Source organism: Erigeron canadensis, chromosome 4 (assembly GCF_010389155.1).
Source record: "Erigeron canadensis isolate Cc75 chromosome 4, C_canadensis_v1, whole genome shotgun sequence".
Taxonomy (NCBI): Eukaryota; Viridiplantae; Streptophyta; class Magnoliopsida; order Asterales; family Asteraceae; genus Erigeron; species Erigeron canadensis.
Genome location: NC_057764.1, coordinates 34661442 through 34678746, shown reverse-complemented (window position 1 = coordinate 34678746; position 17305 = coordinate 34661442). Strand labels below are relative to the sequence as shown.

The following is a 17305-nucleotide window of genomic DNA, read 5'->3' as shown; positions in this document are numbered from 1 at the left end:
AAAAATTAATGTTTTGATTTTGACCATTAGATTTAATTCGATGGTTGAAGTTACTCAAACTTCATCTATGATGTTGGAGTAACTTTAAAAAATCCATTATTGGTCATATAATGATGCAGTAGGTTGTCTTAACAAAAGTACAATTATAACTGTTTAATTGACTTTAATGATTCATATCACTATTACTAATTGTTAGGCCAATAATTATGTTTAAGAATCTATTGGGGACACATGAAATGATTAGTGACTGATATTTTGAGGAACAAATTACGTAAAGACGTTGTTTTGTATTTCTATATCTTAATCACTGATCATCTACTGTGTCAAGTAGTTGTCAACACTAATCATATTAATCATTTTTTCTATATCTATGCATGGAGCAAGCTAGATTTGTAGAAATTCGAATATATATATATATAGTTAATAGTTTTATGCCTTTATTTAAAGGGAAAAATATATAAAAAAGTAACTTAATTATACAAAATTTTTAATAAGGGAAATCTATTTAGTTTTCGTCTATTAAAAGGGTTGCAATTTTAAAAGGTTCGCAATAAAAGAAATATCGTTAGTTTTTAACGCTAACCTTTCGTTAAGTGGCATGTCACCAAGTAATTAATTAAACCACATTAATCATTCATTATTTTTGTATATATCTATACTATATTATAATAATTATTATCACTTTCTCTCTCATAAAAGTGTTAGATGCAAAATTACCATTTTATCTTTAATAAATTAATTTATATTATCAATTCATTATCTTCTAAAATATCTTCACTACCCCTTTACATCAATTACATTAAATCAATTACTTACACCCACCACTACCATCAGTTCGTCACCACCACGACCGTTGTCACCACCACGATCGTTGTCATCACCACCAGTCGTCGTCACCACCAATCCGTCGCCGCATCGCACGGATATAATGCAAGTTCATATCAAAAGGAAAAGGTTTCTTCATCACAAAACATCAATCAGGTCTCATTAAAAAAACATACACACCGGCCAATGAAGGGGGAGGGTTGACAACGCGGCGTGAGCTACCCGATCCCTTATCATCCCATCAACAGAGTGGATGGCATATCAAAACCATTGATTCGACATTGGTTAAAGGGGTATTCACCAAAGTGTTAAGGAAGCCTAAGAACCTGTCCAAATTCACCGGAAAGTGCGGCGAAGTTGAGTGCCTCGGTTGTCATATAGATCCGGCAACAAAGTCAAAGACAAGCTATGTTGCACGGGTACTGGTACGGGAACGGGAAACGGGTACGATACGGGAACAGAAAATGGCAAAACTCAAAAAATCAAGAAACGGGTACAATATGGGTACGACAATGAAAAAATATAAATCATAGTTATGAGATTGAAAAATAAATATACACCATACTTTCTATTGGGGTTTTATATATAAAAATAATAATTTATAAAATTATCTATAATAAAAAATTAAAAATATATTAAAAACTTGAAACTAACATAATTGTTTGAAAATATAAACATAATACTTCAAATTTAGAAAATTAAATACCAGATAAGTTAATATTAATAAACATATAGAAGTTTAAATAACTATTTTAAGTTTATGCTTTAATTAATAAATACTCGTAAAACAAGGTAAATATAATTGGTATTAAATAATTAAGTAATTAGATAGATATAGATAATATCTATATATTAAATAATTAGATAGATATAATTAGTCATGAGTTTATGACAGTTTATATTTGTCATTCCAAAAAAAAAAAAAAAAAAGCTAGCACATAGTACATATAGGGGTATTAAATACTTTTTCCCCCTTTCTTCCTTAACAGATCTAGCAACCACCACCACCAGAGACCACCACCCCTCGGTGCAACTTTCCCGCTGTCTCTTCTAGCAAAGATTCGAACTACAATTTACAGTCAACGATTCCGACAAGAAGCTTACACAATACGCCTTGAAAACTTACAAGAAACGCCCCTGGACTTCTGGAAACATTTAAAAAACGTCCCCAAAAATAGAAACGGTTCAAGAAACGTTCGTTGACTTAAGGAAATGGTCAAGAAACGTCCAGGAAACGTTCCAGCTGTCCCCGTACACGTTTCCGTCCCCGGGAAGTTTCTGGTACGTGGGACGGCACCTTCTTGCCGTTTCCGTGCATCAGAGAAGACAATACCAAAGCCAAAGGTACTATGAAGATGCGATCAAATGGTTCTTATCATGGGCGGGTCAGTTATCTTGTTGGTACTTGAGCGTGAGCCACCGGTGTACTTGCTCACTTAGCCGGTGATCGGAGTATTGATGATGGAAGTGAGAATTATGGTGCAAATGATTATTATTACTATTCTAATTACGATATGGATACATATGCGACTGCTTCGGTAATAGCAAATGAAAAAGAAGATTTATACATTAATGGTGGCAATACCCATTTATACTCCCTTAATAAGCAAACTACCTCATCCCTCTTTTAACACCTCTACCTTTAAAATGTCTTTTATGCCCTCCTAATTTACACTCCCTATTTTTTCTCCATCACGCTCATTACACACACATACGTTCATCCGATTTTCGATTTTCTCTCCCTCCCCCTTCTCTGATTTTCTCCTCCCATAAACACCATCCACCACCGCCCCAAATACCACCATCCACCGCCGCAATCCACCTTCTATGTACGCTATCCCCCCATAAACACAATCACCACCGCACCAAAAACCACCATCAAACCACCATCCACCGCCGCCGGCTTATTTTTTTTTTCTTTTTCATCGCCGCCGCCCTACAAACCACCATCAAACTACCGCCGTTTTTTTCTTATTCCCCGCTGCATCGCGCGGATATAACGCTAGTTTAATAAAAACTGCTTTCCTTTTTTGTTTGTTTTGGTAAACAGTCTCCTTGAATCTCCTATATGTATTTTAATTTGCATTCAAAGTCCACGTAAGCATAATTTAATGATGTGACAGTGATAATGTGACATTTAAAGGATGATTAAAGTTAAAAACTAACGACATTCCCTTTATTGCGAAATGTTTTAAAATAGGATCTTTTTAATAGACATAAACTAAATAGGTTTTCCTTATTAAAATTTTTATGTAAATAGGTTACCTTTTTATTTATTTTTCCTTTATTTAAACTCTTCTATAAATTGTTTAAAATAACTTATCACTTTAATTTTTAATTTGTAGACTTCAAAGTTCAATCTCTATACACAACTTTCATTTTGTTATATGTTGATCAACATGTATCACTGAGATGATAAGATATATAAACTTGTTATATATGATATAACTATATAAGGTGTGAAATCTGTTTCATGACACGAATTGTCTATAGAAAATTTAGGTAGTATGCCACTATGCCTCATTAAATGACGACACACGTTGCGGCGATAAGATGGTGGAGGTTATAGCCAAATGAGTATGATAGCCAAATGTCTTAGCCGTATGGGTTCCGCCCTCGGATTTAAAAATTCGTCGAAAGTATATCGAATGACATTTCTAATGAAAGAACATAAAATTTTAAGAACACCCATACAATTTTTATAATTTATCGATATACGATTTTTATAATTTATCGATATACGATTTTTGAGATAAAAGATTTTGGATGAATTAGAGGAAAAACTGGTTTATGGAGGAGAGAGAAAAAAATGAGTGGTTGAGATTCGAGAAAAGAGAAAAAAAATGAGTGATTGAAATTTAAGGGTATTATAAATATATTATGTAGGGATGTTTAAATTAATGAATAAATAAAAAGGGTAAAATAGAGGTAGTTCAAAATTCTTAATTGAGAATTTTAAAAATGACAAAATGTTTTATAAAATAGTATTAAATGAATCACTAATTAATCGGTAGTCAAATAAATTCTATACCATGTCAAATTGAAACATTTGACAAATTGTAACTTTTACTACTTGTGAAGTTGTCAAAAGCTTTATATATAGGTTATCTTATTATGTTGTTAAACTTTTTCATATTAGGGTTGAATGCATCAAACGGGAGGTTGTTTTGTTTTGTATTTTGGTATATGTTTGTTTTGTATTTTGGTATATGAGAATTTTGACTTCATCCAACAGATCGAACCTCAAAATCTTTTAATCATACATGTGACGTCATGCATACAAATGACTAATATATAGTATATATGCCAAATTGGTATGCTTAAAGATAAAATCACGACACATTGCATGATGTGTGGTAAAGATTAAAAGTGAGATAACATTTGATACATGTGTCAAACATTTAGACATATATTTTAGGCATATCAAATTATCAATCATTTTCCATTTATTAAATGAGCTATTTTTTCACAAACTATTTATTTATACCATATTATAAAACAAATTGCCCCTATCTAAATTTTAAGTTTTAACATTTACTTTTCTAAAATGTCTCTCCTATATATTTTATATTTACCTAAAATAACTATAATACCCTTTTTCTCTCCTTAAATATCAACCAATCATTTTTTTTCTCTATCCTCGATTAATCATTATTCCTCCAATTCATTCAAAATCTTTTATCTCAAAAACCGTACATCGATAAATTATAAAAATCATATAGGTGCTCTTAAAATTTAATACTCTTTCATTATAGATGTCATTCGATATACTTTCGACGAATTTTTAAATCCGAGGCCGGAGCCCGTACGACTAAGGCATTTGGCTATTACACTTTATGACCTTTCACCTCCTATAACCTATCAACCCCACCATCTCACCGTCACAACACGCAGGTACTTTGTCTCGTAAGTTATAACATGTCAAAGTGTTCCTAATAAATCCAAAAAATCAACTATAACCATAAGTCCATTAATTAGTTAAATATTGCCTAACTATTATAGCCGTTTTTGTTTCTTTATTATTATTCACAAGATATAGTCATAATATTAAATAATCTAATCTAATCTCAGAAAGCGCGTTGAATTGAGTATGCTGAATAATAAATAAAGTCAAAAAGTCAACCCAAAATTTTCTATATAATCAAAACCCTTCCAATTACATCATAAAAAAAAAAAAAAAATTAAACTAGAATGGCTACTCATGGTATTCACGGAAATCTTCTCGAAGTCACTGGTACTGTATTATCTTTACTTGCATGATTTCTGATTTTAATTTTTTTAGTTATGTAATTGTGTGTGTGTGTGTATTTTTTTGTTAATAATAAAATTGAATCGAATTGATTACAGTTGTTGGGTGTAATAAACTGAAAGATACAGAATGGATATCAAGGCAAGATCCATATGTTTGTGTTGAATATGGTAGCAATAGATCTCGAACACGTACTTGTACAGGTATTTTATTTTATTATATTATATTTTGTATATATGTATGTATATGGATATATGTAATTGTTGATGTTTGAGGATGTGTGTTTATGCTAATTTTTGGTGTTTATTGAAAAATGGGTGAAGATGGAGGAAAAAACCCGACTTTTCAAGAGAAATTTGTGTATACACTAATAGAAGGGTTAAGAGAGTTGAATGTTGATGTTTGGAATAGCAATACTTTGAAACATGATGACTTCATTGGCAATGGAAAGTAATTTACTACTACTCTTTATTCGATCCGTTTTTACATATTTTTTTCGTGTTTTTGAATTACTAAATAGCTGATGGTCTTTTACGGGTTGTGATGAACATAGGGTTCAATTGGCAAAGGCTCTTTCACAAGGATTTGATGATAGCACTTGGCCTTTGAAGAGCAGCCATGGCAGGTTAGTGTTTCTAGTGCATAATTTTTGGATTAAGTTTGTTTAAGTTGTGCTTTTGAGTTTACGAAATACAAGTAATTATTTTATCGAAATATGCGTTAAGATAACATAACTGGATTAAGTAATTAGAAGAAGCTATTGTTCATGAAGATTCCCATGGTTTGTTTTATATGGAGGATGTAGTTTTGTGTAGTTCCAAAAATGAGTAACCTGTTGAGTGTTAATCATACCTTGAACAAACCAATAATGAAGCAATGAAAGCTCTGAATAGCTTTTTCTTTGTCAATTTGTTGATTAGCAAAATATGGGCAGTGATTTTCGTTTGCTCTTACTTTCGAGTTATGGTAATCATCATGGACTCCCCCATCAATTACGAGGAAAGTGATCATCTTCTATTGGACTTCGTTTATGACATTGGTGGAGACATTTTGTATATAGTATACGCACAAAGGGCTATGGAAAAACATAATGGACGATCACCCTCAACCTTTAGATCACTTCAATGTGTATGTGACTAATTGGTTCATGGAGCTACTAACAAGTTGCTTTTTGAAGAATGACTTGTATGAGTGTTGTTGGTACTTTGAGCTTCCTATGGAGTGTCGGTTGCACAAGTAAATAAATCTCCAGTTGCTGTCACTCCTTTAATTTTCTCATGGGGTATAATATTAGTGGGTTCTCGTATGGGAAGTCTGCCTAGAAGGTTCAAACACTTATCGTTAGAGAGGATGCTGCTTCTGGAGTATCTATAGATCATTTGAAAACATGAGAAATAACTAAATTTTGGAGGCATTCTCTGTGTTTAGAAATAATGTGCCTAAGTCAAGTTTTGAGATAGGGAGAGAAAGCGATGCTTATAACAAGTTGGCCACTACCAAGAATCAATTTCAACCATCGAAATCCATTTAGCCCACCCCAAGCTTGCCATCCAAAGTATGGTTGACTTTATCATCCAGTCTTTGCCTGTGGTCACAGGGCTTTTGGCATAAGTCGTAAATATTGATTGCAATCGTAACTTATGAAGAGATGATTACCACTTGGAACAAGAGCTATAAAAACATATTGAACTTTGACATCATCTTCTTTGCTAGTACAAAGTGCTTGTAACTGCTCATGATTGATTGATTATATTCGTGGTAGCTTAAAAGAGTCATTCCTACTTTTTTCCTTATCTTCTTGTCCTCAATCCTTATTCCCCTAAGCCCTAGCCCCCTACATATTTATAGCATTCTATTATAGTTGAAGACAGCTTCTTATGTCATGTTAATGTTAAGTAATTGCAATACGTCACCAAAGATGAATATCTCACAGAAATTAAATGGATTTAGGTTGTATTTGTCTTTCTAATGAACAACTTTTATTCTGCAGGCATGCTGGAGAGGTTCGGTTGATTATACATTATTCCAATGCCAATGTGAGTTCATTTATGCATCTATTTTACTCTTCAATTTATATTACAAAGAGGCACAAACTTAACACGTTGGAAATGGGTCAAAATCGGTAACTTTATGGTATTTTTCGAAACAGGTCAGGTTCACCCAAAACACAATTTGAACAAAAATAGTTTATTATACAAGAAAATCAGTGTCACATATATGTTAAAATGATATTATGTTATTTCCAAGATAATTTAAAAGGTCAAATTTACAAGGTCAAATGACCTTTCTATCTGTTCATCAATTTGACCTGTTCTAGTATATTCTGTTGAGCTAATTTTGCATATTTTCCTATTTGAACCATTAGAGATAAAGTAACCCGTATCAAACAGTTCATGAATAAGTAGATTAAGAATGCCACTTATAGTTATCAATAAGTTCTACAAGTATGGTCAACATGGTTTCGTTGCAAAGCCAAGTGGCTTGTTCACTGGGTCACCTTTCTTGTTCATGTATCGATTTTCACATAGCCATGATCATGTATACCTTTTGGGCTCTAACTGGCTTAACAAGATTTTATTGATGTGCAGAAACCAGCAGGCAGTCATGGTCCATCAGCTTCATCACACGTTGCACACCAAGCCTTCTATTCCGCACCACCACCACATCCATCAGTATCATATCCTCCACCAGCTACTGCTGCTCCATATCCACCAGTTGGAGGTTACCCTGCACCATCTCCCTACCCCTCATACCCTCCTAATACAGGTGCCTATCCACCTTCTGCATACCCACCTCAGGCTACTCCTTATGCCCAGCCTTATCCACAGGGATACCCACCAAATCCAGCTTACCCTCCTCAACCATATGGATCCCAACATCCTCCTGGTTAGTCTTTGTTTACTCACCTAACTAGTATAAGTATGCTATTACCTTTAGTTTTTTTCTTTGCTGTTCTAATATTTTATTTGTGTGATCAGGTCCTCCATACCCAGGAACATATCCTCCGCCCTATTGAGGTATATTTCTGTCACCTGTCAAACAAAATTGCAATGAAACAGTGGGTTAAATATCCCAGCTATGGCTGGAAGTGAACTTTGTAAGAGTGACTTGATCTTCATGAGTCGAGACTTATTATGTTTAGCCCTTGAGATTTGCTTGCTAGTTGTGACAACAAAACCCCCGTTTTCGTTCTGTATCATATTTTAGTATTTCATGAATTGTTGAAAGTTGTGAATTTCAGTGTTAGCACCTTGTCATTTGCTAGTTGTGCCAGTTGAATCCGATAGCCATTTTTGTATTGTTTCACAATATCAGTCTCCCATTATGCTTAATTGGCTTAGGAAAGTGATGAGTGATGTAATTTGTTAATATTGTCCTTGGATTCAAGCAAACGCCCATCGTATGATTGTTGATGCTGTCCATGGATTCAACCACAAATCCCCATCATATGCACGTATTGGTAAGCCATATCGTGTCTTTGCATCAGATAGTCATTTGTAAAGTATATTTGCTGTTAACTTTTGTTTTAAGATTGATGGGAAGACGTATTCTTTTATTGGTGGGCTTAATTCTTCTGCTGTAACCTTTACGAGATGTGGCTTTTAAAGTTGTAATGTTTGATACTACTTTGATGGAATAAATTGCTTAATGTGTTATTGTTTACATAAGTCAATTCTATTCATATGAAAGCCTTGATAAATGTATTTCCAATAAGATCAAGAAAAAGAAGTTGTATACAAATTCTACTTGCACTCTTTGTCGGCAAGCCTGTTATATATTGTAAGAAACTATGAATCAGAGTCATGCTTAAAAACCTTTTGACGTATATATGCTTCAATGCTTGTGCGCACAAGTATTTAGCTAAATCTTCTTTGGTGAAAAAAAGAAGTATAATACTGTAAATGTTTCACGGAATCGATGGCTTAAGTAAACGTAATACTCATAAGCTATTGATCGTCATAAAGCTCTGGCAATCGAAGTGTCTGATTTAGAACATGATGCTTGGATATTACCCAAGGAATAGACGGTTAATGCACTGAGCTACGTAACTAAGTAACATTTCGAAATACATGAAAATGCTACATGAAGTAAACATGCGTAAGCCTCACCGTTTTGATCTATTCTTGCATTAGGTCATCTTCTCCCGACAAGTGTTATCTTGTCACGAGGAACAATTGATATTGAAATTTTGTAGGGTCGGCAAGGGTGTGTGTCTCGTGAGTAAGTTGTTAGAGAAATTATTGGCCACAAAAATAGTTACGTAGATATATATTCTTGTCAGATTCTAAGTATGGGGTCAAACTCTATCTTATTAAGAAGTTGTCAGTGTGAGAGAGCGCTCTGATTTTAACAAAATCGCAATTGAACGGAAATCAAGTGACAATCGTGCTCACACAAATGCAAACAAAATTGCAATTAGAAAAAATCTACAGGGTTTAAGTGCTTCGGTCAATAAATATTGACATATGTAATGATATTTTTCGAATCTCACAGAGTGTTTCAAAATCCAGTTTTAAATAACACGGATTATTGACCTTAAGATTAGGAAGAATGCATGGGAACAAGAATGGCACCCAAATTTTAAAAACATAGAATTAAAAAAATCATAAAGACCTATGACATCGACCAAATTTTGATGGATTTCTTTAATGCCGTAATATATATTGTTGCTCATGGTATCTCAATAAATTCTCAATATATATTAGTTAATTGAAAATCCATGTGTGTACGTTACATTAACGTATATCTAAACATCATAGATGAAAGTAGTGGGATGAGGCTAAAGTCTCCATCCATGGTAAAGCATCCTAGATTTCAATTACACTTATAAGGATTAACTACAACGTCTCCTTAATCATGGTCATGTCATTTCAATTACGTACACTTAAGGATTAACACGTTTATGTCTCTGCGGAGAAACATATATGCGTTACGGTTGTTCCAAGGACCATTGGGATACCTTGAACCTGACATGATGGGTTAGTAGGTAAATGTGGACGTCCATTGTCATCGTTTAGGATAGACATAACTGAATCGTACGTATAATAGGTGCCATCATAAAGGTGATCATGCTAGTGTTGGATTATTAGGTGCCTAAAACCTATCAGCTAGATCTAGGGTTGCCATAATTGCAGCTTAATACTTTTGATCATAGTTACATTCGAGTCTAAGTATATCAATATTAGTCATGGTAGAAATTACGATGATCTTTTAAATTTAAATCTTAATGAACACTTAAAGACTTTAAATTGCCAATAGACAACACATAATGAACAAGACAAAAAGGCACATATAAGTAATGAAAAATATCACAGTAGTTAACAAACATTATATATAGTTAACTAAACAAATAATAGATCGAGTCAGAATATTACACAAACTTTTCCACATAACCATTTTTAAACCAACTATCCTCTAATATCTTGAACCTTTTTGGGTTTGCAAAAATAAAAAAAAATCAAAATTAGATTCTATAAATTTTATGGTGTGACAAAATTTAGACATGCTACGGATATCTTTGTGAATGTATGAAATTCTGAATCCAATATTGAAGAAGACAAATAACTCTAAGGCATTAAAATATATTAAAACCAAGACTATAAAAAGTAAAGACAAAGCGTGACACCCTGTCTCATAAAATATGAAGTCTCTTTTTCTTTGTGTTTTTGAGAGTCGAGTTTAGCATAGTCTTTCCACCCCCCCTGTGGGATACACAGAGAGAGAGAGATCGAAAGTTTAAAAAAGAAACAACCAATAGATATATACAAGTAGATAGTATGATAATAAGCTAGCAACATTAATAAATATCAACACTTTTCTTTCTTCCTTATTTCCTCATGGCCATTTCTTCACCTTCATCTATCCTAGATACACTCTTTTGTGAAGAACAAGAAATTGATCATCCATATGAGGATGATGATTATAATGATAATGATGAACATTATGATCATAGTCATGTAATACTTACACAAACCACCCTCCAAGATTCCTCACATCTCCATAACCCCTCTTTGAACAACAACCAAGATTTCTTTTGGGAAGATGAAGAGCTTGTATCTCTTTTCACCAAAGAACAAGAACAACAATTACAAACACACCCTTACACTTTATCTTTTGTCAAAACAGACCCTGTACTTTTACTTGCTCGCAAAGAAGCAGTGAATTGGATTCTTAAAGTGAAATCCCATTTTGGATTCACACATCTTACTGCCATACTTTGTATTAATTATGTTGATAGGTTCCTTTCTAGTCTTCATTTCCAGAAAGACAAGCCATGGATGATTCATCTTCTTGCTGTCACTTGTCTTTCTTTAGCTGCTAAAGTTGAAGAAACTCAAGTGCCAACTCTTCTAGAACTTCAAGTATGTTTCCATGCATGATTTTCTTGTACTTCTTTCATTAATGCTTGTACCTTTATCAGACCATACTATCATTTCCTACACAAATTAAATGTTTAAGTTTCTTTTTTATATATATTTTTATTGTAGGTGGACACAAAGTACTTGTTTGAGCCAAAAAACATACAAAAAATGGAGCTTCTAGTGATGTCAACATTGGAATGGAAGATGAATCCAGTTACACCAATCTCATTTCTTGATCATATTGTAAGAAGGCTTCAACTAAATACTCATCTCCAATGGGATTTTGTCAACAAATGTGAAAATCTCATTCTATCCCTTGTCTCAGGTGATTCATTAGTCAAAGTCAATATTTTCACTCAATTTGACCAAATGTTAAACCATGTATCAAGTTATTACGAGTAAAAAACAACTTTACATGTGTATGGTGATTAAAATGTTTTTTTTTTGTTGGGATTGTTTTGGTTAAAGATTCAAGATTTGTGGGTTATCAACCATCAGTATTGGCCACAGCTACGATTCTTCATGTCATAGATCAAGTTGACTTTATCAATTCTGTTGACTATCAGACTCAGCTTCTTGATGTACTCCAAACCACCAAGGTTTGTCTACGTACTGTCTTACTCCTTTGTACAATTGTACCAACACTTTATAATTTTATATGGTTTCTTTGGTCCAAATTTTCTGGATTGATACGGGTACAAGTCTGATTGCACTTGGTACAACATTATTTTTAAAGAAGATTGATTTTAAATCGAGTGTTAGTATTTCCCCAACTTAACTAGTCAAGTTGAAGAACTTGAGAGAATCTTCACCCTATCTATTCATGTTATTGATTGCCCTTAAGCTATCTGCAATTCTAATGACGGCTAGGGCGTCCTTGAGCTGTCATATCATATCCTTACAAATTCTTATACATACTTATAAATCTTTCAAATCTTATAATTTTATCTCTAATCATACAAACATCTTTACATATCCTTTTACCTCCAATTAAAAACAAAAATATATTAGGTAAGGACACCTAAGGGCATGCCGTTAGGTAGGACATTCTTCAAAAAATTCTTTAGTTTGAGACAAGTTTCGACGGCAAAGGATATCTAAGGCCTTAAGGGCTTCTAAGGGGGAATTGATAAATCTACAACAACTATTAGTCATTTACAATAAATGTACATGATTTACTGCACATTTTACAACTACGTAAGACATTCATTGTTGTGTATAGCAAATAATTGTTGTAGATATATCATTCTCATTCTAAAGGCTCCTAATTGGAGATAGCCTTAATATTGAGAAATGATATATCTACAACTATTTTTTTCCATCTACAACAATATATGTATTGTACAGTTGTAAAACGTGCTGTAAAACATGTATAATTGTTGTAGATGGATAAAAAGTAATGTAGATATATCACTTCCCATTTTGTTAAAAATAAAATGCTTTGTCAATATATAACGCAATATACACCAAATTTCAAAATCTTCTTTCCAATCATTTTACAGACTACTGTATTTTATTTTTAATTTTATATTTAGATTGTTAGCTATATATCTAGCGCTTATTTCATATCAAACTCTTAAATATTACGAGTAGTTAAAATTAAAATATATTTTATGTAAAGTTTTTTGAGAATAAAATCAAATGGGATACATTAAAGTAAAAGGCAAACAATCAACATATAGGCGGGTGGTAAGGCTTTAGTTTTTTTTTAAAAAAGACCTGAGTTTAAATCTTTAGCTATGAAGTTATAGCGTAGCATTAAAATAGAGCAGAATTTCATGTAAAATTAAAAAATCTTCTAAATCATTACTCAATTATAAATCATGTTTTTAATCTTGTATGTTTTTAGACTTGAAAAGGGTAGAGAAGTATAGATAATTATTTATAAACCAAAATTATAATTATTCTAACAAACAACAATGTACGTAGCACTCATGAACCATATTTATTTTTTCTAAAGTTTTTGCTATATGATTATCCATAGGGTTCTGTTGCTAACGATCTTTAGGGTCATCAATTATGTATTATATACATGCATAAAATATTGCCCATTTGCCTTCTAATTCTATGTAATTAAATCAGATTGATCAGAGTCATTTTATCTATTATATATAAGAGATGATTGCCAATTAACGATTAACGATACAAGTTAAAATTTGGTTATGAGGCAATTAACAATGTAATTCATGGCATACCCAAGTTCTAAGTTATACTTAATTATATACGAGTATATATATACATTCAATATTATTACTCCTGTTTAATCCATAGAAAATATGCAGGAGAAAGTGAAGGAGTGCAATGAAAAGATTATGGAGGCATCACATTCAAGTTCGATTATTCCTAAAAAACGAAAGTTTGAAGAGGATGACACCTCAGTTGGTGTAATGGATGCACATTTCCTGTCATCACAATTGACGTCACCATCTTCTTCTCCTCCTCATTGCCATCGTTATCAACCTACGATCAAGAAACTGATCAAGATCGAACAACAACGAGCATACATTTTTTTTCACTAAGTTGCAAAGCGTTTGTTAATGTTGCTTCTAGCCCTTGTTAGATGTTCGGAATATGTTAATTATGGTTGTCAATAATCTTTTCGGTTAATTTATGAGATAAAGTTTGCTACTCGTACATTCAAGTCATGAGTCTTGGTTAAGTTTATAATGGAGCATTAAGTTAATTTTTTTTAATGTGCTAGCAATTACTTAACTTGATTAATACATAAATAATACTCTTAATAATTAAGGTAAGGCTATAATTCGAATTAAGTTCCAAATCACTTTGAAAATCAGTTAATTGAACGGAAAATTACATATATAGAAAAATATTATTTACGTTACAAACTATCCTATGAAAACTTAAGTAGAAAAATGTTATTCTATCTTAAATACAACTTGTGAGTTAAGAAGTTGTCTCTTGCCATTTTGGTTTAATAAAAGCATTTTTAGAACGATACATGCATTTATAAATTAAACATCTCATGTAAACATCTAATGAAATTATTTTATATTAAATACAACCTGTGATTGTGAACAAGTGTACATATGACCCGATCGAAGACTTGAAAGTTTAGTGAAAAATTCTAGAGCAAGCTAGGAAACAACATTCGAGAGACCAGCCCAAAAAACAGCGTTGTCTGTCTGTTTTTGCATCTTCTGATATGATAACACTCTAGACTAGCCAACTCATACTTCTCACTGATTTACTTCATTTTCATTCCATGCTTTGACTATATATATATATATATATATATATGAGTGATTGCATTCAACAAATTACCTTCATAGTTTATACTTCTAATTAATCATCAACAAAATCAAGAGCATAAAATATACAATACTTTACCAATCATACATGTTGGGTGACCTTTAATTATGAGACATGATGCAAATGTTGTGAGCAAAATAAATAAAGATTGAAATGTCACAATCAAAATAGTGTTGAATAGTTAAAGGCAAAATGTTTGCGATATTGAATTTGGGGGACAGTAAATCATTTAAAAACTTATTGGAACTTTTATGTTGTATGGTCCAAACAAATTTTTCTTTTGTTTCATGTCTGAAAGTCAAAACCACTATTAGTATCTACTTTTAGAAGATTTGGTTAAACTGTTTATTTAAAGATAGAGATTGTTTTTGTTTGGGATTATGTTTTATAGTAAGTGATTGTTATCTTTTAGATCAAGATTTGATTAAACTGTTAAATTAAAGTTAATTGAGGGTGTTTTTTGTAGACAATAAGTGAAAAGCATGTCAAACCTAAGAATGAAAAATATTATCTACTCTAAATATTAAAAAGCCTCGACCTCGATGCATCAAATATTCTTTGGATTTTTTGATTTGACCTTATTCCCTTACTAAGTCCTGGACATCGCGTATGTGTGTGTGTTTGTGTGTTTTTCAAATTTTTACAAAACTGCATTCTGTAACATTAGTGTGTTGTCATGTGGACTTGTAAAAAGACATCACTTTTTAACGAGTATAAAATAGGTTTTGACTTGTGTCACCCATGTGAGTGGGCATGGCGCATCCATCCCATTATTGATTTTCATAAATCTCAATTTTCTAGTTAGGTTAGGCCTTAATTTTTAGAATATCACATTTGAAAAATCAAAATAATTTGGTAAAGCAGAAACATTGTATAAATTTTAAAGTCTAAATGTTTCAGGACTTTTTAAATCTACTATTGAGTATTGAGGTCCTAGCTTGTTCGGGCTAATGGTTGACTCGGCTAGTCGGCTAACCTATAGTTTCTTCAATTTTCCTTTCCAAAATAATAAATAAAAATTAACCGGGTCTCTTTTGAATAGTGGCTTGAATATGTCTTTATTTGTACATGTTTTTCAAATTTATGAGCAGAGTACATGCTACATACCTATTGTCTATTGAACCAGTTTTCATCAAAATTCAGGTTCAATATACATACTTTACTATCTATCTTTATGTCCATATCATCGTCCATCATTCTTTACTATTTTCCTCGTCTAAAGGAAAAGGTTCATGTGAGATTGTGAGAACCATTTAAAATAGAAAAACCATAAAAAATTTTAAATTATAACTTGATATTCATGTGTGAATGGAATATGTCAACAAATTCGTTCAAATATGAACGGATCAAGTTATACTTAATATTACATATGTTTCTATGTGAATATTTCTCACATGAACCTTAACACTAAGTAACTTGATTTTCTTTGGTTCAATGGAGGCAAACCATGATGACAATCGTGAAAAAAGGTGCCGAGACCGGAGGCCTTGACAAAAGAGTGGAAGTGGTAGCTAGTATTCACTGTGTTGTCGCCGGTGATACCCATTCGGCCGCCACATGCTATTTTTAGATTCAATTTGGTCGTAACTCTTGTTTAATCTCTTTGTAACACTAGCAACACTTACTAGTTATATCCTATAATTGTATTTAAAAAATCTAATGTCAAGTATATCTGATGATATTTATTCTTGTATTTAAAAAATCTAATGTCAAGTATATCTGATGATATTTATTCGTACATACTTGTTGTATCATAAAGAAAAGGGGCATTTTGCTAAAGTTAACGCATTTAACTCAAAAGATGTATTTCTAATATCCAAACAACTTAATATTTGTTATAAATTGTAACGCAATATGACCATATGAGGTACAATCAAATCATGGCTGAAACCAAAACAGATAGTATGATATCTCAAAAAACAAGACCACAACCACTCACATAAACCCAACCCAAAAAGGGCCCCTTAAAACTACCCACCCACCCACCACCTTCTTTACTGTCGAAGTGTCAGATTTGCAGTGGAAAAATGAACATGCATACAAACCTATATACATACACACACACCAGCCTTGTGATACAAATAATTGTGCATTACTTGCGGCTAATTTTCCAGAGCATAGACTCAGTTTCTATTCGTGGTCCTCTCATAAATTTGGTACAAATATATTGTCACAGTCAACTTCATTCAAAAACTAATTCTCTATTTTAAGAGGGGAAAAAAAATGTTTAAATGAGTAATACAAAGAGGACAAAAGTATATTGCATGACAAAGAAAATATACTAGTAAGTGCATAACTTCTTATAGATGCTCCATGTTATATATGCAATGCCGACATTTGATCTTGTTTGGCTGATTAAAACACACTTTAATTAGATACTCTTTATTATGGTCGTTTTTTCATGTAAGATGTTTGGCAAACTTGGTAATCAGAAGAAAGCTAGGAAACAATCACATAACATTAGAGAGTTCGGGGCCAAAAAAAAAAAAACCCATATATTATCAACTTTACTAATGATGTTCTTTGAGTTTGAATACAAAATTTGTGGATTCATAACTAAAATTATAGTACTAAATTTACCTTTAAAACTAAAGGTCCA

At 32.3% G+C, this 17305-nt stretch overlaps 2 protein-coding genes across 2 annotated transcripts; both read left to right on the top strand.

Moving 5' to 3' along the window:
- The first annotated feature begins 4955 nt into the window (after nucleotides 1-4955).
- LOC122597726 (elicitor-responsive protein 1-like) lies at nucleotides 4956-8320 on the top strand. Its single transcript, XM_043770290.1, has 7 exons — nucleotides 4956-5059; nucleotides 5173-5277; nucleotides 5398-5524; nucleotides 5628-5699; nucleotides 7065-7110; nucleotides 7663-7960; nucleotides 8053-8320. The coding sequence occupies exons 1-7, from the start codon at nucleotides 5017-5019 to the stop codon at nucleotides 8088-8090; spliced, it is 729 nt and encodes a 242-aa protein (XP_043626225.1). The 5' UTR covers nucleotides 4956-5016; the 3' UTR covers nucleotides 8091-8320.
- A 2397-nt stretch (nucleotides 8321-10717) lies between these two features.
- LOC122595787 (cyclin-D3-1-like) lies at nucleotides 10718-14070 on the top strand. The gene is made up of 4 exons (XM_043768230.1): nucleotides 10718-11436; nucleotides 11563-11761; nucleotides 11905-12035; nucleotides 13719-14070. The coding sequence occupies exons 1-4, from the start codon at nucleotides 10912-10914 to the stop codon at nucleotides 13953-13955; spliced, it is 1092 nt and encodes a 363-aa protein (XP_043624165.1). The 5' UTR covers nucleotides 10718-10911; the 3' UTR covers nucleotides 13956-14070.
- The last annotated feature ends 3235 nt before the right edge of the window (nucleotides 14071-17305 follow it).

Excerpts from the sequence above, each read along its gene's own strand:
- LOC122597726 (XM_043770290.1), top strand. The coding sequence starts at position 5,017 with ATGGCTACTCATGGTATTCACGGAAATCTTCTCGAAGTCACTG. Across the intron at positions 5,278-5,397 it reads TCGAACACGTACTTGTACAG|ATGGAGGAAAAAACCCGACT; the intron begins GTATTTTATTTT and ends AAATGGGTGAAG. Across the intron at positions 5,525-5,627 it reads GACTTCATTGGCAATGGAAA|GGTTCAATTGGCAAAGGCTC; the intron begins GTAATTTACTAC and ends TGATGAACATAG.
- LOC122595787 (XM_043768230.1), top strand. The coding sequence starts at position 10,912 with ATGGCCATTTCTTCACCTTCATCTATCCTAGATACACTCTTTTGTGAA. Across the intron at positions 11,437-11,562 it reads CAACTCTTCTAGAACTTCAA|GTGGACACAAAGTACTTGTT; the intron begins GTATGTTTCCAT and ends TTTTTATTGTAG. Across the intron at positions 12,036-13,718 it reads ATGTACTCCAAACCACCAAG|GAGAAAGTGAAGGAGTGCAA; the intron begins GTTTGTCTACGT and ends GAAAATATGCAG.